The 25,649-nt window shown below is 43.4% G+C and overlaps 1 protein-coding gene across 2 annotated transcripts in view; it reads left to right on the plus strand.

The window, feature by feature from the left end:
• Window positions 1-946: 946 nt before the first annotated feature.
• Window positions 947-25,649, plus strand: part of triob (trio Rho guanine nucleotide exchange factor b) — a 63,234-nt gene continuing 38,531 nt past the window's right edge. Inside the window, exons 1-5 of one of the 2 annotated variants that reach the window (XM_057045792.1) lie at window positions 947-1,232; window positions 8,849-8,902; window positions 23,380-23,454; window positions 23,968-24,082; window positions 25,416-25,608. In XM_057045792.1, coding sequence (XP_056901772.1) covers window positions 1,163-1,232; window positions 8,849-8,902; window positions 23,380-23,454; window positions 23,968-24,082; window positions 25,416-25,608 — 507 coding nt within the window. In that variant the 5' untranslated portion in view covers window positions 947-1,162. The remainder of the gene's footprint in view (window positions 1,233-8,848; window positions 8,903-23,379; window positions 23,455-23,967; window positions 24,083-25,415; window positions 25,609-25,649) is intronic. The other variant, XM_057045793.1, reaches the window with a different exon arrangement.

A 25,649-nucleotide genomic window follows, 5' to 3' on the forward strand; every position in this document is an offset into this window, starting at 1 on the left:
TAGCGTCAGTCAGTGCCAGGGGATGTGCTATTAGACAACTCGTACTTAGTTATAGTTGGGCGAATTCTGTTGTTGTAATTATTTTACCAAATGTGCATTCTCTCCAGATTGAAATTAGTTTAAATACCGTGAAGATGCCAGAGTAAAAACTTTGCTTGTAAGCAAGACTTCCTGAAGTGTTTGAAAAAGAACAATAACACTGTAGTCGCATTTACTTAAAGACATATCATATGTGTTTTGGGTTTTCTAATTATTGTTTAAGTCTCGTTAATAAATACAGTATGTCCCAATAAATCTGCCCAAATCTCTTCGCCATACCGCCACCGTTGGCGTTCAGTTAGTAGAACTAACCACTAGATGGCAGCATTACTCCGGTCCTTGCTGGGCAGCCGACGTCGAGAACTGGGTTAGATTTGTGGGGCAAATGACATCATCTCGCATCCTCTTCATCACCCAACAAAGATGGACTTCATAATTTGCCCCTTCTTCCTTACTCACTCGCCGTTACTGTGGCAAACATGTCGCCTATGTGAACATGTCAGTATCAAGGCTAAATAGCTGAAGTGGTCTGTCGCACAAGAATGAAGTCATTACGCGCACATATGGCACCGGAGCGTTGCGCTTTAAATCATGTGCAGGAAATTCGTGTTACTGCTGCAAAATGCGCTGGTGGCATTCATTCCTCCCGGGCATGAGCCGTTAGGAGCAATTCCCACGCCGCGACACCGCAGTGGGTGATGCTGACGGGGGTCCTGATGTGCTGTGGCGCACATTTAATTTGGGTGGCGCACAATGCACCAAACCTCTCAAATACGGAATCCCAGGATATCCCACCCCCACCCACCACTTGAAACGGAATAGCCCCCCGCCCTCATCCACCTCCTCTCGTTTACCTCCGCCTTCTTCTACTATCACCCCCCTCCCCTGTTTCCTCCTCCTCCACCACCTCCTCCTCTTCGCCGCCCTCTCGTCCCAACTCGGGAGCGCCGCCGATCGGTCGCCAGGATTTTCCCTTCTCGGCCAAAATGGAGGAGGAGGTCTCTCGGTTAATGAAAGGAGCCGAGATTGTATGACCGGATCGGATTGTGCTCCTTAATTCCTATCATAAGAAGCAAACCGTTTGAGGATATCTTCCGCCTTTCCTGCAAAAGCGGCCCCAACCATGAGCGCAGGAGAGGGATTAGATGAGGCTGCGAAGGACGCGGCAGACATAGCGGCGTTTTTCAAATCCGGTAAGTCGGAAAGGGGCGAGTCTGGCTGTGGACGAGCTACAGTAACGCTGTCGGTGGCTTAGATCAGTGGTGGCTCTGCCACATTGTTGTCAAAAACCACTGGCAGGGGCGAGATGCGTCTGGCGCTTTGGACGTGCGCGGAGAGATGCGCACGGCTTGTAATTATTTACCACATTTCAGTCCGGTGACATGTCAGTGCGCAGCCTTTGATGACACCAGCTCGAGTAACATCTACTGAAATGCGACATTTTGTTGATTTGGTGCTGACCCTGTTTCTGACCGGGCTGCAAGGTGTCGAAGGTTACTGATCAGCGGTCGCCTGCGTGCGTTTCGACGCTACGGGATGTCCTTATCACGAAGCTCGTTGACTGGGGCGTTCCATTGAACCATTGCATTAAATTGCAGTGATTAAACAGATATCTCCGTGCACAGATAGAGCCCAGGCCATGGAGGTACGGGGCAGCTGGGTTTGCACTCCCAGTGCTGGGCCTGTCTGATATGATGGCATCATGGTAACCAATAAGAATGGACCTGCCTCTCGAATCACTCTGAATCCAAATTGTCATTAAAGGTTTTGTCAGAGGCTGTGCAAGTACCAATATCTGCTGCATGAAAACACACTTTATTTGATTCAATGAAGGAGAAACCGCCTCTGATGTGTGGTTTCTTTGCATTCCTCAGCTTAGGAGAGTCATTAACCTGGTGGGGCCACACACTGGCTCCAATATCCTCAGTGTGGGCCGAATGAGTTATTTATTTATAGGTTCTCCCTTTTAAAAGATACCCCATAGGATGTGTGTTGCTGCATGGAATGCAAACTCATATTATTTGCTGTTCTTAAGTGCTGGTGGGAGCTTTACCTGCTACCTCCACTTTCATGAAGGTAAAATGTCTCCTTGTAAAGAAACAAGGCATTCGATCAGGACCACCTCTGATACGGCCCAGAAGAAGCAGCTGTCTTCTCATCAGCTGTTTCTCTCTCTGACACCTGGTGTCTCAGGGTCGGCCGTTCAAGAACACACACACACGAGCACATCAATACTTTCAGAAGACATGCAACTGTATAATCATATATTTATTGCACGCTTTAAGAAGAAAATTCTCCCGTCAATGTCTCCGATTGGCTAGAAAGTTGGCCCACAGTGAAGTTGGACTACTTGGATGTTTATGTGGTGGCAAACGCAGTTTATGCAATATTCATTGACCGAGCCAGAAATAGCGTATGGCCTCAAGGAACTTTTGTGAGGCACGTTATTAGGAAAGTATGGAATAACCATGTCTCTGCAGAATATACCGGAGAAATGATGTCATGTACCAGAGTGTTTGTGGCTTGAGATGTTTGGGCTACACGTGAGAAGAATGCTGTGCAAGAAGCTGCTGTCTTCAGCGCCTCTTCTCATTGGTGATACCCCCCACGCGACATTCTAAAAATGTCCTGAAAATGACCTGAAACTGTGTTACCCTCTTTAGTTTCTTCTCCTTTTTTAAGTCGAATATATCTTGGGAGAGGAAAATGGAGCCATTGTTGGAAAGCTGCATTCAACAAGTTGTCACCGCAGCCCAGGTGGAACTCATTTTGGGCCTGAGCTGCAGGTAGTAAATGAAGTCCCATGAACCCCGCCACACACACACACACACACACAGACACACACACACACACAGTGGGAAGCCAGATGCAGAGCAGCTCGGTTCACTGCAGTACGAACTGCTTGTGGAAAAGCTCCCTTTAGTGAGGCGGACGAGAATAGAATATGAGCGAATCTAATGAACAGAACTAAAAAGTGAAACCTAAAAATTTAGGTCTGATGTAGCTGATCAAAAAGGCTGACTGTGAAGCTTCTTAAAAAAAGGTTGATGTGCCAGATAAGTTTGTTCAAAAGCTGGAAATACTTCTATTTTTATACATATTTAATATTTCACTGAGACCTTTTCATGTGAGCTGCATGGATCCCATTCATATTTGTCCCATTTTTGCTTTCTTTATCTTAAAGAATAACCGTCGCCCCGAATCGCTGCTCCATCTTCTGCTCTGCTTAAATACATTAGTGCACAGATGGAGCTCCTTCTCTGAGTCCCACACTGATGCCGTGGATCACAGCTCAGCTGCTGACTCAAACTCGCAGGTTGCTCGCCAGTTAAAGCCAATCCTAACTGCTGAACTCGAGGAAAGGAATAACTGGAGATGGAAGCATGCAGTCATAACTCTTTAGCAATAAGAATTATTGTATTTATTGCATTCTTTTGTAGTCTGTTCTTTCACCTACTTGGATGGTTTGGCCCTGACAGGACACCAGTGTCCTCTATGACCTTGAAACAAAGGATGATCGATCTTGCAAAACAGAGAAAGTGAGCAAGTTACTGTTACTGTTGTATCACTGGTGGAATTATTAGTGCGTAACAGGCAGTAAACTTTCAATCCAGAGCTTCTCCTTCTCTCTTGTGTCAGGACCATTAGGTCCAAATGAACTCAAATCAGGAGGTCAGTGGTGAAACTTAAGTGATGCATTACATCTCCAGACACAGCCTTGTCAGCTCCACTGGAGCTCTGCAGAGAGGGAAGAGACCGTCTCTGCAAAGCCCAAAATAACCTTTGCGAGACAGTATGTTTTAACAATGCACTAATTTAAAAAGGACGTCCTGAGAGCCGTATAATGAAATTAAACTCCCGGAGTAATGCATCGTTGTATGGATGACTGCCCCGCAAAACTCAAATGACATAAGGCAAAACAACAACCTGCACAAAGAACCCGAGCTACAGTCGTCAGAAGAGAAAGAGATACTCATGTATTTATGAGCCGCCTGCTGCGAAGGTATTGGAGGAGAAATGCAGAAAGGCTTTCAGCCATACATGTATGGGTTTCGTGTTGGTGTGCAGTTATAAATAATTTATAATCCTGACAGAAGCTGTATTTTGTTGTTACAATTATACTCGTGAAACACTTTTGCAGTTAATGTCTGCTTTGCATAATGTGTCACTAAGTAGCTTCATCTGGCACTGTCCTTGATCCCAATACGTTGACGTCAACAATGACGGCGTCGTTATTGACAACTGGAATGGTCTCCCCTGTAAACCCATTGACCAAGTGAAGCTTGTAGCTTAGTTGGCATGTCAGCGACTTCAGAAGGCTGTACGGTTACGCATCTATGATCCTAGTAGATGCTATGAGAAGGTATGTTCAGGGTAAGAAAAGGGAAAGTCAATGAAAAAAAGGAGATGCTAGAGAAAGGACATGACATGCTTTAAAGGACAAACGAGCCCTTGCCTTGCAAATTATAGAGCAGAGACATGGGTGGAGCTCGCCCTGCCAAATGTAGGCTCCTTTGCCCGCCATGGGCAGCTCATCCAGGGGTAGCCTAATTGGCAGTTGGTCAGAGTTAAAGACTATGAGCTTAGATTGGCATTGCCCACGCCGCTAAATCGCATTTTTGAGCCGACTTTCCTAAAGGATGAGAGGGTTAGGCCGAATAAATATAAACGGAGAATGAATTAAATGTGGGGGGGGTTCTCGGGAATTTGAGTCCGTATCCTGACAGACCAAAAGCTGAGCTCATTCCGGCCATGTTTGAGGTTGCGGCAAACTTTACCATCAGATATGCTTTGGTATCGCCAGATTTTTGCATCCACACAAATATGCTTGATCCACCACCGCCAACCAACGAGTGTTGGTGTGTATACGGGAAGCTAAGATGAAAGTGCTGCCAGCTCACAGCATCACTCGCTGCGACTGTGGAGGTAAAGTTGCTCCGGCTGGGTAGGTTAATCATTAGAAGCAGCATTTACTACTAAATCCTGATGATTTATTTGTATTGTGTGTCCAGTATAAGCCGATACTGTGGTGCTTCTTGTTGCCTTTCCTTTCTTACATTTCAGTTTTACGGGGTTAGTAAATGAGGATGCGGCGCAGCCTTTGTAATTGCCTGTTTTACAGCCGGACCGTGCTGATCGATCATATGACACACTGACCTTTTTGAAAGCTGTAATGTACTTCATGGACATGTAAGACCCCTCTATCACTACAAATTATTGATTGTTCTAAAATGTCACTTACAGGCATGCTAGGGAACGCACTTTGATGAAGCTCTCGGAGTTTCTTCTATAGTATTGGGTCAAATTGGTCTACAAAACACAGTTGTGCTTATATTTTAATGAAGGCGCTGAAATAGATTTGCCTGTGTTTACTTAGATCTCAATTTAGATCTCTTAGATCTCACTTTCAATAGGAGAAATTTCATTGGTTAGTAGTGCAAGGTATGGTGTTTATTTTCTTATTAGGATTGCATTGATTTGTGCTGTGCATTTGGCTTTTAAAATGGAAATGTGACCATTTTAATTAGCAAACATTTTATACACAGACAATAACCCAGAATTCCAGCAGATTCATAATGTGATTGTAGCTACAGACCGCTTCATGACCCAACACACACACACACACACACACACACACACACACACACACACGAACATTGTACTTCAATCTTTGTTGGACTTTCATAGACATAATACACTACCTAGAGCCCAGAAATAGTCCTTTGAAGTTGTGAGGTCCAGCCGTAATGTCCTCACACACCAAAAATGTCCTTACTGTGCTAGTAGAATATCCAGCAAGTATAAGAACACGCACGCACGCACACACATACAGGTATAAATGACTGCTTCCCACTCATGTCGCCTGAAGCCCTCGATACAGGGGAGAGGGGATGGAGGAATGGCACCGATGGACATGTGATGGAGGCACATGAGACTTGTAGGTCATAAAAGTGGGATGTGGCCTTCTGCAAATCCCTCTTTGATATGAGAGAAACTGTCAACTGCAAACTCCCACTCGTTATATCCTGGCCATTCCCTTCTCGCCTCCTCCAGTCTTCTCCTACACATCCCGTCGTCATTACCTCATCATTGTGTTTTACCTCATCGTGGAGTATTTGGAGCCTTAAGACAAAAGAAATTGAACTTCTAAGTCCTTCTAAAATATAAAATGTTTAACAGTCAGTTTTTCTACTGAGGTACAAGGTATGCATGGCTACGCCAACATTAACACGTGGCCGGCAGTATTGATTTGGCCTCTCCCAAGTGGAACATAACAGGATCCCATTAAAGAGTCACAGCACCACAACCCTTCAAGATAACTTTGATAAATTTAACACAAAGGCTTGCACCTGTGTATGGTTATTTTACCATGAAATGATATAAAGAGACCACATTGCACTGCTCAAAAATTTCAGTAATATATGAGAAAGAGATATTTATGTGTGAGCGCATGTGAGTGTTAGAGGTTAGGGCTTTGGCTTGCACAATATATAGAACTTGTAGCGCTGGTATTAATTTAAACATTCTTCATCTGTTGATATGAACACCACCAGAATATACATGATATTGTGCAAGTGTCCTGTCCTGGCTTTTACTGGTGGCAGGCCAGGAAAATTACATAATATCTTGGTCTGCCTTCACACACACCAGTCAGCAATGATTACACATCAAAAGTGTTATGTGTTTAAGTGTGCCAAAGAGTCAGCATTGGTATTTTGGTACATGGGTAAAAATATTGTGATATTTGATTTTTACTGCTCAGCACCGTGATTTATGAAGCGCTATATTCATTCACAGCGTGTCATCCTTTTAACATGCATAAATACAGCCAGCAAACTAAATCTTTAACATTTCTTGGTTTGGGGCCTGTATATCTGTCCAGAGGCAGCCGCACGTCCATTAGAGTCATGTTCGACCTCCCTGCTCTCCCATGATGACCCTAAAGCAGATGTTTTAGTCCTTCCTGCCTTTCACAGTCACTGCTGTGCCCTTTGTCTCTTTCCCTGCAGCTTAAACCAAAGGAAGCATCTGGATCTGGCATCTCATCCTCATCAGGATGAGCTCCTTTCAATTCAGGACATCAGTTAATGAACCGGTTGGTTTCAGGCAGCGTGCTGGGGATCTCAGTATTTACAGATATTCTGACATTTTACTTCAAACACTTTGCTGAACATAGATTCAAAATCAAAGTAAAGCCCACAGCGGGCTTATGCATGTGTGGTGGCTTGTGTGCTGCCTGAGACCACTTGTCAACAGCTGTGCTCAGTCTGACCAACAGAAACTGTGTATTTCCTCTCGTACACACACACACACACTCACACACTGGTGCTCCCTGTTTGCTTTGAAGGCAGCAGTAGGCTGTGATCCCTGTCACGTGAACGTTGCCAGCCGTGCTCCTCTCTGGAAGGCTAAAGTGATGCTTGGCATCGTTGGCTGTGGATGAAACAGGTTTAGGATTGGATCAAGTATTATTCCTACGGTTACATTGGATCCAAAGTAAAGGAAAACTTTAGCCCGTTGTGCTGTAATTGCCCTTCCAGTCACATGTAAAGCATGTTCCTTGTTGGGACGTATTCATCCAGAGACATATTCAACATGCAGTGTGTGAACAGGTGCTAACTGTAATCCTTGTTAGGCGGCAGCATATGCCAGGCTCTTCTGTTCAAAGGGGCAGCCAGCAGGAGCAAAAGCAGAAGGGCTAAGCCGCCCTGTCCCATCACATCCCCGCCTCCCCACTCTGTTATCTCGTGCCACTACAGTGTCCTACTGACGCGTGACCCAGAAAGACACTCCGTCAGTCTGCTGTCCCACGTAAGCTGGTCCAAATAAAGAATTTGTTCAGATTAGGTAGTACCGCAAGTACTTACATTTGGGGAATTGGCCAGAATTGTATCCGGCTCACGGGCATGCGGTTTGATTGTCAGCACGCTATTCCCAGAGTCCACTTCTGCTCATTTGGAGACTAACAAGTATTGCTTGCTGTTCCGGCAGGTTTCTGCGCCTCACAGCAGCCCCGACATTTCAGCAGAGAACACTTGTAGATGCTCAGTTTGTGTCTTTACATGAGACCACACATCTGAATTGAATTTCCTGTACAGATAAAGCAACATAAATGAAGGATGAACTATAAATATGTTCACATCACATTGGCAGAACGTGTTAGTGATATTGGAAGTAGAGCTGCATTCATCATTAAAATCAAATGGCCGTCCGTTACTTGACCATTTTTCTGAGACTAAGAATTGAGTCTCGGACGTGTGGCTTAGCCACCCGATGTTGAATCGATCGTCATTCTAAACCTGACGTCATCGGCTTCACCACTGCAGTCAGGGCCTACTATTGGAGGCCGGTAAATAAAGATGCTGCACAGCTTTTCTCCTTCTGACTGCATTTTGTAATGTATATTTATGACCAACGTATTCAGAATACAATTCCTTGGGTATTAAAGGTGAATATGTTTGTATGTCCCAGCATCAGAGCACATACAAAAAAGGGAAAAATAGAATCAACCAAAAACAGTTTAGCGTTTATTAAACGAGGTGAAGTATATCTTTGTTGTGTGGGTCCTCGTGCACAGTGTCTGATAGTGTTTAACTGAGGCCGGGGCTGTTCTGATCCTCAGATCAAAGTGCTGTTCTTTGCTGGCACTCTACCTCTCTCATTTGTACTCTGTAATCACAGAGCTTTAACATCTGACACTAAAACACAGCAGTGGTTGAGGTAATCGGTGGCCCAGAGAACTGCCGTCTATATTCTTCATGCTCTTTTGCTACTCTAACTCCTTTCTTTCCTTCTGTCTCTTTTTTAGATTGCGCTCTCCCAAAATGTGAATCCAAACTGGACGGGCCAGGTCAAACCTCAGGTTGGTCTGACTGACTGTTTCGCATTCAGAAATGTAACCGTGGATCGTGCGTGTTGAACAGATTATCTGCAGGCCATTCAAATCACATCCCATCATCAAATAGAATTTCACTTGATGAAAGGTAACGTTTGGTGAAGAAGAGGTCGACAATAAAGAGAAATGATTTTTAAAGGTCTGCTCTGTCAAATCTCTTGAGCTTCAGACTCCTTAGTGGCGTAATCTACCATCCATAGCTTGTGGGTTCTCATCCTTAAGCTACCCACAACATGCAAACATACAGTGTATAAATACAGCAAGTCATTTTCTTTGTTCTGGGTTTTTTCCCTCTTGAAATTAAGTAGTCTGCTTAAAGGCCCGTATTAACGAATGGGCAGAGATGATCCCAATGTTTGTCCGCTTCCCTGACTGTAGCGTCAGTTTGACCCCATTTGACTAAATGCTATTGAAATATTTTGGAGCAGCTCCAGAGAATGAACAGTTTAAATTGCAATCTGTGACGAGAAGGTTGGCACAGAGGAGGACTTAATTTCCAATGCCAAGCGGGAGCATGCAAAAAACTATGTTGAAGAACTTTTTGCGCATGCCTTTGAGCTGTGTCTGTTTGACAAATTTGATCTTATGTTTTCCAATTGGGTTATTTGAGGATCAAGATTTTTACAAGACTGGTTGCAATTAAGCTTGATGTATTATTCCCACATGCCAGTATTTGGATCTGTATTAATGGAAAATGACTGAGCCGTGCCAAACGAGTGCTGTGGATGGACAGTGAAAACCGTTAAAATCCCTCCATCAGAGTAGGTCATAGAAGTTGGAGCTGCGCTAGTTCGATTTTAGAATTGGGTGGAAAATACATGCACTATTGACAGGACTTGTCATCAGGACATGCCTAAATGTATCATTAATTGAGGTCATATTCAAGGATGCTTTAACATCAGAACTGTTTGGGCGAATTTAAATGGACCAGATTTTGATTCCCTGTATAACAAGTTAACCCTGGTAGCAGATGGTCCAGTGAAACAAAAAGAAGAGAGAACCAGAGACAAGAAGGGATAAAACAGGTAGCACAACTTGGAAATGTTCTCTTGGGCAGCAAAGAGTCGTGAGGAGGTCAGCACTGAACCACTCACAAAAGAACAGTGCCAAAGTGATCCCAATGAAGATGGGAAATTAATTTGCTTTTAGTTTTATTTATTCCTGAAATACCCCCTCTACTCCCCGAATGGTGAGTGCTCGTCTGCTCCGTGAGCTTCGTCATGAAGTTGAAAATATATTTTTTTCAGGGAAAACTGGATTATCTGTGGAAAAATATAATCACTTTAGCTCACGCACATTTGCGCTCATAGATGTGCTAAACTGAGGAGAATTGAGAACATTAGAGTCGAGACTCTGGATGAGATTTGTGGACACACTGCAGCCCTAAACTGACAAGTGTCCCAAAAACATTGTTGGCCTGCATATGGATTTACAGGCTAAGCATGCTTAGACTAAAGAGTTGGATGGTTCCCCAGATATGCTCTGGCTCCAAGTCTATGATAATCTGCAACAGTGGCCAACGGCCCATTGAGTCAGGACCGTTCTGATCTCCTGCTGTACTTGCAATATTTTGCACACACAGTATGGTGAGCTGCATTCTAGCTGACTGAAACTACGCAAATATGTGGTCATGGAGGAGAGAACAGAGGTGTCTTCTCCCATTTTCCATATGATATGGTTACATGTAACAGCTTTTCATATTTCAGAAATAAATACATCCAGCCAGCGAGCCAGCCATCCTGCATGTGACAGTGAGCTGAAGGAGTCACAACAGCAAAGAAACAGCTTTTTTATAGATTTTTGCCAGAGACATCAGCAAAATGCTCTTTGTAAATATTGTAGAACCAGTTTACAAGAGACTATATGGGAATGTGCATGAAACACTTCTTGAATGAGAAGCAAACAATGTGGATGTAATGTGATATCCAAATTGCCCCAGCGGCTCTTAGAAATGTATACAAAATACAGATATCGTTAGATTTGTTATGGATATTATAGTTATTTTACCATACCCAGCGGCTCTATTATTTCAGCTTTTCTGAGCATCAGCCCACATGCACAGATGTGGAAAGACAAAACTGTTAGTGTGGTCAGCAGAAAAATGAAAAACAAAAAGTTACCATGGAACAGCTCAGAGTTTAAAGTAAAAAGGTTTACCAAATACAATATTTATTTGCCTGCTTGATCAAATGAGCGCTAACTGCAGTGGATTGTATGCACATTCTGCCCATCCACCTACAAAATAATCACAGTTGGCCACTCTCTGTGAAGCACGGTGGGGAGGAAGGAGAGTTTGAATAGCAGCTTGAGGTTGGCACCGATGTTTATAACAGCATAGTTTTAGCATCCAAGTAAACACTGAGACGCAATTGCTTGTTTACTGTTCTGGAATACAGACGTTGTAAAGTGTCCACTGGAATGTCAAATTACACTGCAGCCTGGCATTTTACCGTTCATAAGTGAGTTGCAAACAGTAGCATTTTGGAATGTTCTTCACAAAATTTGAAATTTTACTGACCTAAAAGTGCAAAAACAGTTTTCACAATGAGTACTATAATTATTCCCATCGAGCCGCTGAGGCCATTTTGTGCATTTAATAACTTTTTGCTCTCACTTCTGGGCGTATGGATTTTAGCTTCAGTTTCTGTGTGTGCTGGTGTGTGTTTTGCCCTAATTGGATCATGCAGCAAAACAGTGACTGCATTGGTTTTTAGAAAGCGCTCAGCTCATATCCTCCTGTCACAGGACATCAACATAATGATATTTGCTAAGCAATGTTTTCCCCGGCTGCACATAACAAGACAAGCCAATTCAAGTGTGCGTGCCCATAATTAATATCCAGACAGTTTTATCAAGTAATGTATTAAAAAACAGACTTTGTGAATGTTTTTAATCACTCAAAAGTATCCATTTAATGCATTTTGTCCTGGTTTGATGATGGTATTAAGATGAAATGATAAAAAGAAGGTTGGTAAAGCATTTAGAACGGCACAACTGCATCTTCGTGCAGTGATGGGAGCCGTGTGGATCTTCTTCCTCGCCGTGCGCGGCTGAAATCGTCCTGTCTTATATGCACATTAGATGTATAAATCTACCACCATGCATGCTAATATGCTCCATCTGTTGTAAGCTGCATTATCCCTGCAGTCAACATGGGTTCCTCTGCATCACCATCATCACTGGGTTGTTCGAGTTTTCAGCTGCCATTTCTGCCTGACGATCTCGTGAATTTTAAGAGCACGATCTCGGTGCTCATTTTAACTGTTCTTTATTTTATCTCTTCTGCCCCTTTCTCTTCTTTCTATCTTCATTTTTTCCTTCACCTCCAGCCCTCATTCTTGTTTTTCTCACATCATCTTCATTATCACCCCCCCCCCCCACACACACACACACACTCTCTGACCCTCAGTCTTCTCCTGCGGAGCACTGATGCATGGAAGGCAAGGTTCCACTCAGTCTCCCATCCAATCCTCATCAACCTCTCCCCCACGCATAAGCCAATAGCTCACATGGGATGGCCAGTGAGGGAGGGGCTAAGCTTAAGGGTAGGGGGATATGTTATGCATTGCCACTACTGGCTCCTTGACTCCAGGGGCATAAAGGATGCTTGGCTGCTCCAGGGACAGAACATCTCCATTACTCTCTCCCTGCCCATCGTCTTTTATAGATGCATTTGTAGCTTTTGATGGTTGTGCAGCTGCAGGAGCGCTTAAATGCTTTTAATTTGGTTCCACATCACACTCTCGCTGTGTAAGACTTTGCAAATGTAGGCGAGTTGATGCGTCTATATGATGAAACGGTTTATCTACAACGGCAGCGTGGCAAGTTGTGAGAGAGAAGGAAATATAAATTCACATGAAAATATGTTCCTGACATTTCTCCTTAAGATGCTGATTGATTGCTCCTCTGTGGCTCCACGCAGGCAGCAGAAATAGTGAGGGCATGTGTGGGAATAGGTGCACCAGCCTTTGACAAGAAGGATTGACAGTGCATGTATGGAAACTGCGTTGAGGATGGAGGAAAGAGGCTATTTTTATTCCTTGGAGAAGCTCATATAGAGATGGAAAAGAGCAGTTCTCCAATGCAACCATTCAGATCAATGGCATTGACAAGCTGGAGGCAGTTTTCTGATTCAGACCCTGTCTGCTGAAGCCTGTAAGTATTATATTGTATTGATGTGTGATTTAACATGAGCCCATTGATGCATTTCCCTATGTGTGCATGTGTTTCTCATATAGATTCTTCCATTTAATGTATTAATGGATACTTGCAGAATCAAAATTGAATGAAATACACACAGGCGAAGTGCACTCCAATCAGTTCATAAAGCTCTCGCCTCAGCTCCCTATTATTAGCACATATATAAAATTATGAATGCTTATGAGTCACAAGCTCACACCTCCTCTCATGTTTACGACCAAGGCACCCATATGAACTGAACCATCATTGGCTTTATTTAGTTCTCAGCCTTTAAAGTATGTGTGAAATCCATAGGGTTGAGTCCAAATGTCATAGATCATGGAGCTGTGCTTCTGCTTGTGCTTCTGCTGCCTTCTTAACATTTCATTTAAAAAAATTTCCTGGACGACGCGAGCATGTATACTTTCCTATCTATATGCAGTTTAGGTGGAGTCCATGTGTGGTTGTGTGCTTGTCTGCTGAGTTCAGGCCTCAAAGTCATAAAACGACCTACAATTAAATGGCTGCGAGTGTGTAACCTAAATTTGGCGCGGACATAAAAATGAATATCAAACTGTTCTGTCTGCCTACAGTGTAGCTGTAAGACTTGAAAATGTTCCTTTGAAGAAAAAAAACCCCACAGCTATCGCCACAGAAATATATACTATATATACGTAAACCGTGGTGCGCATGTGTCTTTTGTTGCAGACTTTGCTGTGAGTTTTGTGCAATTTTGAGCGCGCCACAGGACACGGAGGTTTCAATATCATACTTATTGGAGCGCAGATAAAAGCAAAACCCTCTGTCAGGATGTGTGTCCACAAAGGTGTGCACCCATGCAAGTAAGTCAGATATATCCAGCTGATAGACAGCGGCTCTCTGTTTGCTTTAGACAGTTGTTTTCAATGTTGTGAAAATAGTAGATAACCAAAGGTTCCCCGGGCCCCTGCCTCCTGACTGCAGCCACTGCTCCCCCTGGGATGTCTGTGTGTTCAACAGGACATTGGCTGCTCTTTGTTGAGGACAAGTCTAGTGAAAATCCATTCAGGGTGGATTGACAGCAAAGCAGCATGACAGAAGGATGATGAAGACGGATTTGGGATGACAAGCAGGGATATGAGGAAGGGTTGAGCGATGCTGACCGACAACTGGCATTCATCCAACGTGTAGAGTGAGAGAAGGGAGAGCAGTGATGATGAAACCGATGCATCAGTACATCATTAGAAACACACACACACAGGAAGACTAGGCCTTTGTGTATATCTTTGCAAGTTTTCCTCTGGGATCTGGCTGATTGCTGAGCTTGTAAACAGGAACTACACTGTTATTTGGCCAACTGTAAGCCCTGCGCGCGCACACACACCCACACACAGAATTGGATTCAGTTTTAATGATCTGTTTGCTGGATTTGTTTGATTCTCTTTGTTATTCAGTGAGTCTTTCATTCCAGATTTTTTTAGGAAGACAACAGAGAAAAACAGCTGTTCAACTGCCTCGAACTGCTCCTAAACTCACAGTTGCAGCATTTTTATTACTTTACAGTGTGTAAGGTTCCTATGTACAAGTATAACTTCACCACAACACTTGTGGCTGAGTTAATAATCCTATTATCATCGCTCTGCTGCCCCTGTGTTAGTGCTGCTGCTGTCAGCTGAGGTCAGGATTTGGCTGCCCCAAAACACAGACATACTCCCCCCCCCATTTTATATTCATGAACAATAAATATATTTTATTGAGAAGTGCAGCTAAATCAGGAATTTTCAGATCACCTTTTAAAAAAAGTAAGTTACAGAAACTTGTTAAAATGAATTATGATATGCATTTTTCACTGAAATGTCATTCTAATAGCTATGGTGCATATGGTATGAGTTTTGTTTTGTTATGTTCTTGCTTAATGATCCTGCTGCATCTGGATTGGTTTCTTTTTTAATTTCCAGCCATATGTTGGCAGGTGCTGTGAGATGGGGAAAGAGTGCGTTCTTCCACTTGTCAAGCTTGTTGTTTTTTTTAACCTTTGGACTCCAGTCATGCATAGAACCATTTTATGCTAATGTTTTCTTATGTAACCATTCCCCCTGTGGTAGTGTCCATACAAAATGGAATGTTTCAACTGATACTGCTTCAACATATACTGTTTGCCCCCCTCTCCAAACGGCAGCAGCAGAGCTGCGACGCCAGTGTGACATATTAGCCACACGGAAAAGAATGCTGCTGCAAAATGCTTAAATTCCTTTGAGTTTCACAAACCCCACAAAAAAGCCACAGGATCAAATGGCGTTAGAAAGAAATGACAAAAGGTGTAAATAATGATTAACAGGTGTCAGCTTCTTAAGCTCGTTTCAGTTTTCTCTCTCTAACACACACATGCACTCTTTCTCAGCTGGCCTCCAAGCATTATTTGGTACAGTGTGCTTTATTGGCTTGGTTTTGTTGTGCGGCAGGACAACGGGAGCATGGTTTGGACAGAGGGAATCTGATGAATGGTTGTTCTCTCAGCCGTACAAAGCGTCTTCCTCTCTACTTCATTGATGTGTTGATTCGACTCAGCTGGCTGCCCATTGAGTTTGTACACTTGACTGTTTGGGGAGACAGATGCACATGGACGCGCGGTGCTAAAAGAGGCTTTTAGCCTTTCATACAGGGTCCATCTCCCGCACACTGGCCGTTCATCTTGCGGTTGTTAAACTTTTGTTTTTCATGCTGCAGAAACAGTGAGACAGGTTTTGAGTCAGACCTTTTTGTCAAAAGAGCTGGATGCTTCTATTTTTTGTTCTTAATTTAAATGATGTTTCACATTGCTTTATGATACATTAATGCTAAGCCGCTGTTTTAGCATATCTCATCTTTTTGTCTTGCATTTCTGAATATTGATTAAGTCAAAAATTAAGTCCAAAGGCTCTGAGACATGATTTATAATACCTACATTATTTGCTGGGCTCCAGTGTTGCCCCATTAGAAATCTTTTGAGAATAACCATAACCTCACAGTAACAAAGATACTTTATTTCTCTTAAATTGTGAATAAGCTCTTTGTTTAAAAGATTGAAGCCCTCAGGCAGTTTTTTGGCGAATTAATACTATAATTGAATGCAATTTGAGCTCGCTGAATCTAGTAACATGTAAAATTCTATTTTAAGATTTTCAAGTGGTAATTTAAATTAGAACTAGATGATTACCACTTTACTGTACAGAATTTGCCAATATTCATGTGTTCTACATGTTTTTCCCCCTTTTCAAATCAAATCTAAAAGATTACATGTTCGAATCAGACATTAATTTATTTGAAATGTTGATTATTTTTGTTGCGTGTCGGACTCTTGTATGACAAGGTTCCTCGGTAGACCCCTGCTCCAAAGCTCATGCTCACCAACACAGTCCAAGTATTAGACAGCGAGAAGATTACCTCCAGTCATTATTAAAGCCTATTTCACTCACAAATCCACCAGCGACAACTGTTTGGCGGGCTTAACAGTGTTCTTTACATGGGAGAAACTGTTCAATGCAAAGCAGCACTTGAGAGTAAATCTTATTTTGGGGAGGGGTTTACTACATGGCAGCCGGGGGGGGGAAAGCCAGTTGGTGGAGGAGAAAATCTGGCAGCGTCTTTGGTTTTGTGCAACTCGTAGGAGCAAGAGGGCGTTGTCCACTTTGTGGCACGTCTGCTGCCGTGTTGCTTTTGCCATGCGACATTGGTTAGGTTAGATAGCGGTGAGGTGGTTTGCAGACCCGCGTGAGGTTTAGCACAGGCCGTGACTCTTCGACCATGGCAGTGTTGGATAACCACAGCTGGCAGTATGCCCAAGCTGGGAAAATGCTCATCAGATTATCAGGTAGAGTGCTTTATATCTATCATCTTATTCGTTTCGTGCTTTCTTTACGCAAATCTAATCAGGGGAAATATAAAAATGTGAACATTGTGATAGAAGGATGTAAGGATACAAATGCCGAGACCCTTCACAAGTACTGTAGGATCTTTAAGGCAGATCATTTTAACTGTTTAAAAGGTTGTAATGCATGTCATTCACCACTGATGAATGCTATTTATTTGCCATTTGTTACAATTTGTTGCCACTTAAACATGTGGTGTATCTGGAAACAGGGAAAATATGTGCAGAAAGGATTCATGATTTCTTTCGAGGTAAAATTGTTGCAGCTGGAATTACTTGGATTTGAGTTGTGTACAACAGCCTGTCAAAAGCAACAATAGGAAAAGAAAGCAAAAGCTATGACACTCTCGGTGATGTGGTGGTGTTTTGAAGCCAAAGCTGTAGCTGACAATCATTCTTTTAAAATGTGCAGAAGATTTCAGCTGGCGTCACAGTCGATCCCCTAAAGGACCCATCACCAGGAATGCTCCACGCTATCATGTAAAATGATGCGAAGCCTCTGCAGGTGTAAAAGAGGCAACAGTGTCTTCGTGATGAAACACTGGCAGTTTGTCAGGTGTTGCATTTGTTTCCTTTCTCCAGGGTTTAGCTGCAACTCCAACTTTCCCACATTTTGTGCTTTATGCTTTTCTGAGAATGGATACTTTGATTTCAACAATTCAACCAAACATTGAGTGGATGAGCGTCCTTGCTTGTGACTTTAAAATCTCCTTTGGAATGACACATGCTGTTACGGCTGCATGCATAGGAGGATTGCGCACAAAAGTGATGCAGTATAAATATATAAGCGATCCATATTTCTTTCCATGTTACCTCCATCAAGCATCATGCTTGAGTTGTCCTGTTTTTACTGTGGTATATGGGTCAGTGTGGTCAGTGCTGCATAGAAACAAAGCCTTTTATAGCTTCTCTAAGATATAAATGGATCAAAAGTTGCGGACACATTGTTCACCTGATATTTGCTCTTCTGCTTCAACAACAACGCCGATGCTCTTTTGTTCCCGAGGAGGTAATGAGTGATGACGTGTGAGGCGATGACTGCTGCGAAGAAATAATGTGGAAGGCTGAGAGCACAGCCTGGAAAGTCCTTGTCAGTATTTGGAGAAATGAAAACATGGCAAACCTACTGCAGACTGTGGCTAAGAATTCCCACAAAAGATATTTTCAAAACACTTACAGTAAATCCTGATTTGATCAAATCGTTTATGTGATATGACGATCCAGTTATTCATTCTTTTAACCACAGCTTATTCCTAAAGGGCAAGAGGCAAGAATACATCCTGGATAGATTGTCAGTCAATCACAGGGCACACATCAAACGCTCAAGCTCTGGGGTATTTTAGAGTCTCCAATCAACCTAATGTGCATATTTCTGCACCATTAAAGTAACCAAAGCACCTGGAAATGTACCCACACAAGCACAGGGAGAGAATTCAAAAGCCACACAAGGTCTGAGCTGGAATTGAACCAACAACTTTCTAAAGGTTCATAAATAATGGCGTTGTAGTGGAAATTATTGTATGTAGTGTATTGTTTGTGGGCCTTTCTTCGGTCTGTCTTGTTTCAGTGTGCGGACATTAAGTACAGTCCAGGGACACAGAGGGTTGCCAATAGTGAAGCCTGGGGGGACACCGACTATGTCTGCAGTCAATACAGTCACCAAAGGAGGGAGAATGCAGAAAGAGACTGACGGGATCATAAGAGGTGTAACACCGAAACAGGAAAAGATGAGTTTCTGAAGAATGTACGTGATGTTGAGATTGATATCCACTCTCACTGGCATGTGAAAAGAAAACAAAATCACATTGCACAAATACAGCCACAACACAGACTTCACCTCCCAAAGCAGCTGCCTACTGTTTATGGGCCATTTTACAGCTTTTTGTACAATTGTGTGTCCAAACACTAACTGTGTAATGTGAGACAAGTGATGTCATCGCGGTTTTGTGTGAGCTCAGAAGCGAGCTCAGTTGTCCAGTGGTGCATCGATTGTTCTGATGTCAGGACCCATTGAGGTAGCCTTCATTTTCACGCTGCTGGCTCACATGAGACTGCTGAGCATTGTTTATCCAAGCCGTGTCCCCAAGCGCCTCTAATGCTACTAACTGAGAGTTATATTTAGGGCAATTGTAGTGCCGAACGCTGTGAATGTGATTTACTGAGCTTTCTGTTCGCTGCCTTGTATAAATGAGTCGGCCAAGCAGAGCCTTGTGTGATGTACAGCGGAGTACTGTGCTGTCTGGTGCCCCCAGTTCCACCCCCAGTCAAATATAGGCCAAAGTAGGTCTACGTTTTTAAAAAATGTTGAAAAAATAGTGATCCTTTGACAATTCTCTCTTCATTTGTCTTCAACTGACCCTTTAAAGTGACTCCTTATTGTAATAGATTCATCCCTTTTTTTACTACCAGTCCTTTTTGTCAATGATTAATTCATAGCACTCTTTTTGCAGTGGGGTTATATTCAGGTCGAGGGGTTGCGGTCGGAGCAACGTGTTATTTTTACTGTAAGCCTCAGTGTAACAACAATACGAGCACGCTAGTGAAAGCTGAGCTCACCACACTCCCCAGGCCCCCTGCCAGCTCCAGCTGAAGGTCACAGAACTGGAGTAGAGATGGAAAGAAGTTGATAGGGGACAAGTAAAAGAGTTAAAGAAAGGAGGTGGAGAGAGAGAGATGAAGGAAGAGTTCATGTTATGCCCCTGTTGCACTGAGAAAACATGCTTGATGTTATTCAGTCAGGGTTGTCACACAAGGGATCTGACAAACAACCTGTCCGTAGCAGCAAGTGCAACACTCGGGTTTCCACAACAGCTTATAGAGCAATGGCAACCTGATGGAACATACATGTAGGCATAGGAAGAAAGGGATGTGAGGGTGTGCTTTGAAGTGTTCGCACTAAAAAAAGAAAAAAAAAACCGCAGTCGACAAGAACAGCACATTTATGACTCCACACCGCGGCGGCGGAAACAGCTTAAACTGTTCAACTGAACTTTAAAAATCGGTCGACTTTGGTGGGGTGTCGGAGTCTGCTGACCGCCATTGGCCGACATTTAGAGCTAGAAATGTCACGGAAGCTATGAATGCCAGTATCAAACACTGATCAGACAGTGAAGCATCGAGCGAGATGAGTGGATTTGGGTACTTGCTATCTGGTGTTTGACAGGGTTGTGTCGTTTTACAGTGAAGTGAAGCCTCAGCGCTTTTGATTTAAAGGTGTTTAAACTTTGCTCCTCATCTTACTATGCATACAGAACACTTTCCTCTTTTTATATCTGCCACAGTTCGACACACAGCTCATTTATTAAACATGTGCCAGATTGGCATTTACTTTAGAGACAAAAAACCTTTTAGAAAACTCAAGCTTTTCTTGGAGTATCAGTTGTGTTGCAGTGCCGTGCCTCCCCAGAGGATTGCAGTATTGCGCCCTGCCCTAAGACTCAGTTCCCTTTTTACCAAAAAAGCCAATAATACGGCACATCCTTAGCTAGTCCAACACTATTCTTAGAACCCCGCAAAGGGTTTTACTGTGGAACACAAGAGTAAACTCACCGCTCTCACATGTTGCCTGCGTTTGAAGGTTTCCCAAAAGCTTTCCACGGTTTCACCCAGCCAATTTGGCCAGTACGAGCAACCAGAGAGTAGTGTGAAAAACCTGCCAGTGGGTTTGTAAGGTCTGCTTACTGGACTCTGACTTGCAGCTGGAGCATGAAAGAATCATCAGACTTCTATGTACTGTACATTTTTAACATTGTTGTTCTTCTCGAACAAAGGGTCTCTTTCAGGGTGTCTGCTCTGTTTTATTGCACATCGTGTGAACTTGAGCTTGTAATCGCTGTGCATTTTAATAGACGAGGCCGTGAACCAGAGGATCGGCGTTATGTGGCGTGCCAGGCTGTTGCCGGCGTGCTGAGGACAGTCTAGTCTGCGTTCTGTTAGCTTGGAAGCTGAGGGATTGGCACAGAGCGCTGAGGTCGTCCGTTATGATATGCTCGGGAAATGAGATGACATGAATGAGAAATTCACTTTGGTTTTGTAAACTCCGGCTTCTGCAAATGTCATATTTGGCCAGAAGTTTCTAAACTATTTTTGTCTTTTATTCAAACTGCGTGTCTCTTTCAATACACTCTCATCGCAAACCGTGGTCAGTGTTTTCAACAGAATCGGTCTGAGGTGAGGACATGCGCCCTTCCGCTGGCGTTAGCATTCACACAGATGCAGCATTTCCAGCCCGAACTTAGGGGGTCAAAAGGAAATTGATTGGCACGCTCACTTTGTGCCGTGCAGCCTCAGTGCTCCTGCTGCACGGCAGTGTGAATTTAAGGATTTAGAGCATAGTCCTCATGAAGAGACAATGATGGGTAGAGCGATTTAATGGCTGTTGCTTTGTCATGACTTTTTTTCCCTTGCATTCATCCAGAGACACAGGAGTGAATATGCACCGCCGTCTCAGCCTTAAAGCTACACGTGAAATGTAAATTATTAAAATTGTTCAGTAGTTCATACATTCTGTGGGCTCTAGTTGAGCTACAATACAGTATCATGATGTCTGCACGCTGTGACAGACCCTTTGCGATGCTATGTGAAGGAAAGTGACAAATCATTAATTTGGTAAATGTCATGAAAGATGCTGTGACAATGCAAATTATCGGAAGTTTTAACACTTGCAAAATTGGTTTCCATTGTTGGTGTGTGTGTTTGTGTGAGAGAGAGACTGAACCTGTCATGATCGCCTGTCCCCACAAACACTGCCATGTATTTTCACACATTACAGTCACTGTCGCCTTTGATTTTCCTAATTTGGATTTCAGATAAACAGAAACATGTACGTGCAAAAAAGGCCCATTCAGTGGACCAACACGGTGCATCTCACCTCTTTTTACAGGCCTCCGGCTGCCAGTAAAATGCATCGCTCTCATCATTGGTGTGTTATGAACAAGCAACCTGTGATTGGAAAGCTGTATTTCATGCTCAGCAGGCTTGTAAATGAGCGCCTGTGTGCAGTGCGGGAAACTCACTGTGCCTGCGTCTGTGTGTAGCAAGAGGTGATGATGGCATTTCATGAATCACAACGTGTGGATTTTGCTTCTTTGGTACCACACGGGTTATTTGCACATATCAGCGCGGTCGGCTACTCAGGAGTGGAGGCATCTTTCCCTTCACCAGCAGCTGTTTATATTTAGTTGTGCTGCAATTTTTGTTTCAGTCCCGCCGTCAGCTTTGCAGAAATCTTTCAAACCCTCTGCCAAAATTCACCGGCGCATCTTTAATCTATGTGTGCCAAGCTCGCTGACAGAAGCCCAAAGAGCAAGTACGCTCCGACTCGCTGCGAAGAAGAAAAAAACCCTGTGTTTTTAGCAGCTCTAAAAGGACAACGCTGACTGCGTGCCAGCACCAGTGTTCCGTACAAACCCCTGTTGTGAGGAACGTTTTCTTCACACACATCTGCTACCAGATGTAAGAACAGCACTTTTTTCCCTTCTAGCTCACTCCCCAACATTCAGATCACACATCGAATCGCCAGTTGGAAGCAAACAAAACAATAAAATAAAGTCAGAATGTCTTTGTTGTTTCAACATTGTTCCAGCTTATTATATCTTGTTCGATGTATGGAAGAGACAGATGGGTGGGGGTAAGGTGGAGGACAAACAGGTGCAGCAAGTTCTAAACAGAAGGAGATCATAAAACTATAAAGACCGTAGCGTGAGGAAATCACTCTGCTATTTAGCTTTTCTCTGCTGTGGCGCCAGCGACCGAAATTGCCGCATCAGTCCAATCTCCAGTTATGATATCATCAGGTTGTGTCCACTCTGGCCATTTCCCCCGGCGAGCAAATGCGCTGTCACTCAGGCCCGGCTGCAGCGCCCGGCTCCCTCAGTCTGCAGATGAAATCGATATAACGGTGGCCATTAAAGGCCGGAGTTATTTAGCAGCCTCTTTTTGGAGTCGTCCCCGTTATTAGCTGGCGCGCTGAACACTGCAGTTTCATTCTAATGAATCATTATTTCACTCCGCTCACCTCTGTGTCTTTACATTCTGTCCTTTCAGTTTCAGTTGTAAATCACAGCTTTAGAGCCTTAAGCTAATCCATACGTGTGTTGGTGTGTGCGTGTGTGTGTGTGTGTGTGATTCAGTACTCGGCCTTTATCAGATTGGTTCATTTCCATTTCACTGTGATTAACACGTGTTTAAAGGATAGATCACACTGAAGTTAAAGCTCCCTCTACCCCCCTCATATGTGTGAGATGTATCAGCATGTGCTTATGCACATCCAATGATGAATTGATTCAATTTTGGTTATGATGAGCAGATCCTGAGTGGTTTTCCAGTGCTCCCACTGACTGAATCGGTTTGCCGGCCTCTCTGCGTTTTTGTGTTTCAGGGTTTCACCGCAATGAGGATATGAAGGCCATTGACGTACTTCCTATCCTCAAGGAGAAGGTCGCCTTTCTCTCAGGTCAGAAGACACGACTGCGTTTCATTCAACATACACATAAAGACAGACAAATTCATTCTGGTTCAATCGGGTTACTTCTGACAAAAAACACACTTTTGCGTGTTGGCCTCTACCTTTGTACTCCTACCTTATAGAATTTTGAGTCAATATCAGGATATTTTTGAATATAGAAATGCCAGGGCTCCTTCCCACCCTTCCAAACTTACATCTGTTTAAGCTAAAGTAATGTAAGTTTGGAAGGTTGGGAAGCAGTTTTTTTTTTCACACATTGTGCTCTCACACATTGTTCAGTATTATTCTGATACCAAAGAGGACAATGTTCAACATCATCACTAATGATGCCATGACTTTCTTATTTTACGGAAAATAATGTTTATAACTTTGAGATAAGCATCTGCTTGCTTTTACCCACACCCATTTGTTCTGTTCTTTTTAAAAGCCAAGATTTAAAGGATAGCTGAAGGAAGTTTATATTATTAAATGGCTGTTTTGGGGTCTGGATTGTACCAACAGGTGGCAGAGACAGACGCGGAGGTCCCGTTCTCACATTTCCTGCTCGGAGCAACCATGACAGAATACGACCTGAAGACCTCCGCAGGCTCATAGCTTACCTGGCTACTATTCCCAGGTAGGTTTCCTAGAAAATTCAACAGAGAGAGTTTGTTTGTTTTTTTGGTTTTTTTCAACGGTGGAGATCCTAATCGGGTTAATTAGTCACAGACTTTCTCAGACTCGTCTCTTTTCCTTTCTGACTTTCCCATCTTGCTTTGGTTTGAAATAAAGCGTGACCCGAGGCCCCACAGAGCCGTTCAATCTTGTATATTCTGAACTCCTCTCCTGTTCGTCTGGAAAAAGCAGTGAGCTGCTCTCAAAGAACTTCCCCACATCCCTGCACTCTGTTGCCCTGCGCAGGTCTCTTTCACGTGTTACACTGAGCTCCAGGCTGTTTTGCTTGGAGTCGGATGTGGTTGTGGTCTCCCCTGCGCTGCACTTTCTACTGTCTTCCAGCAGCAGGTCTTTTACAAAGCACAGTTTTGTCTGGTGGCTGAATAAATTGCATCCAGCTTTCTACAGAGCACCTTTGGAGATGTTCAAACTGTAAATACTTCATGTTTTAGTCAGTTAGTGTGCTTTGCATGGCTGTTCCCAGGTTCAGGGAACCATCCATGAATTAAGTAGTGTGATTATTGTCTTTTCAGAGGCGTAAAAGTAGAGGAGTCAATGATTCGTCTGCCCTCAGCATTTTGAACACTTTTCTTCCCTGATATTCAAAATAAAAAATTCTGTTCATAATGATGGTTTCAGGAGCATTTCTATGCAGATTAATGGAAAAGAATTACAGCCCTCCTAAAAGCATCAAAGGTAAAAATCCAGGAGGCAAACTCAGCTTAATCCCTTTCTATCAGCTGCTTCTTCTTCTACTTCTCCTTTGCAGCTCTGATTCCTTTCTCTTCATAATTCTCCTCCCCCCTCTCTCTCCTGCACTCGTTTTTTTGCTCTTATTTTGGAGAGCGATCTGTTTTCAGAGAGGGAGGTCAGAGTGAGTTAGAGCAGGAGGGTCTGTTTCTGTCTCCTCACTAGACATGTTCAGATTAAAGCCTTTCGCACCAAGAAACAACCTTTTATGGACTCAGTCGGCAGCGGGACTTCTGGTAAGCAGCAGTGGAAATCTCAAATGTTTTGAATATGTTGGGGGCTTTTTTTCCCCTTCTCTTGGATCTTTTGAATTTAAACCCTTTGGTCTTTTTTACAGATTTTTTTATGAACTGTAAAACGATTTGGTTGTTGTAGCCTGGTTTTATGTATTAAGGCGTGTTCAATTTCCAGTCCAGTATGAATGATTAACCAAGCTAATATTGCCTGATCTTTATGAAAAATAGTTTAAACCTTGCTTTTTTTAGCCACACATTGGTGTACTTTTCACCAACAGATGTAACCTCCTGTTTTTTCCCCTCTCTTAGCGAGGAAGTGGCGAGGCATGGCTTCACTGTCATTGTGGACATGCGTGGCTCTAAATGGGACAGCATCAAGCCTTTGCTGAAGATCCTTCAGGAGTCGTTCCCATCTTGCATCCACGTTGCCCTCATCATCAAGCCCGACAACTTCTGGCAGAAGCAGAGGACAAACTTCGGCAGCTCCAAATTTGAATTCGAGGTAGGTGATGTGAGCAAGCTCAGGTTTAGCTTGCTTCCTTT

This window comes from Takifugu flavidus, chromosome 10 (genome assembly GCF_003711565.1).
Source record: "Takifugu flavidus isolate HTHZ2018 chromosome 10, ASM371156v2, whole genome shotgun sequence".
NCBI classification, from domain to species: domain Eukaryota; kingdom Metazoa; phylum Chordata; class Actinopteri; order Tetraodontiformes; family Tetraodontidae; genus Takifugu; species Takifugu flavidus.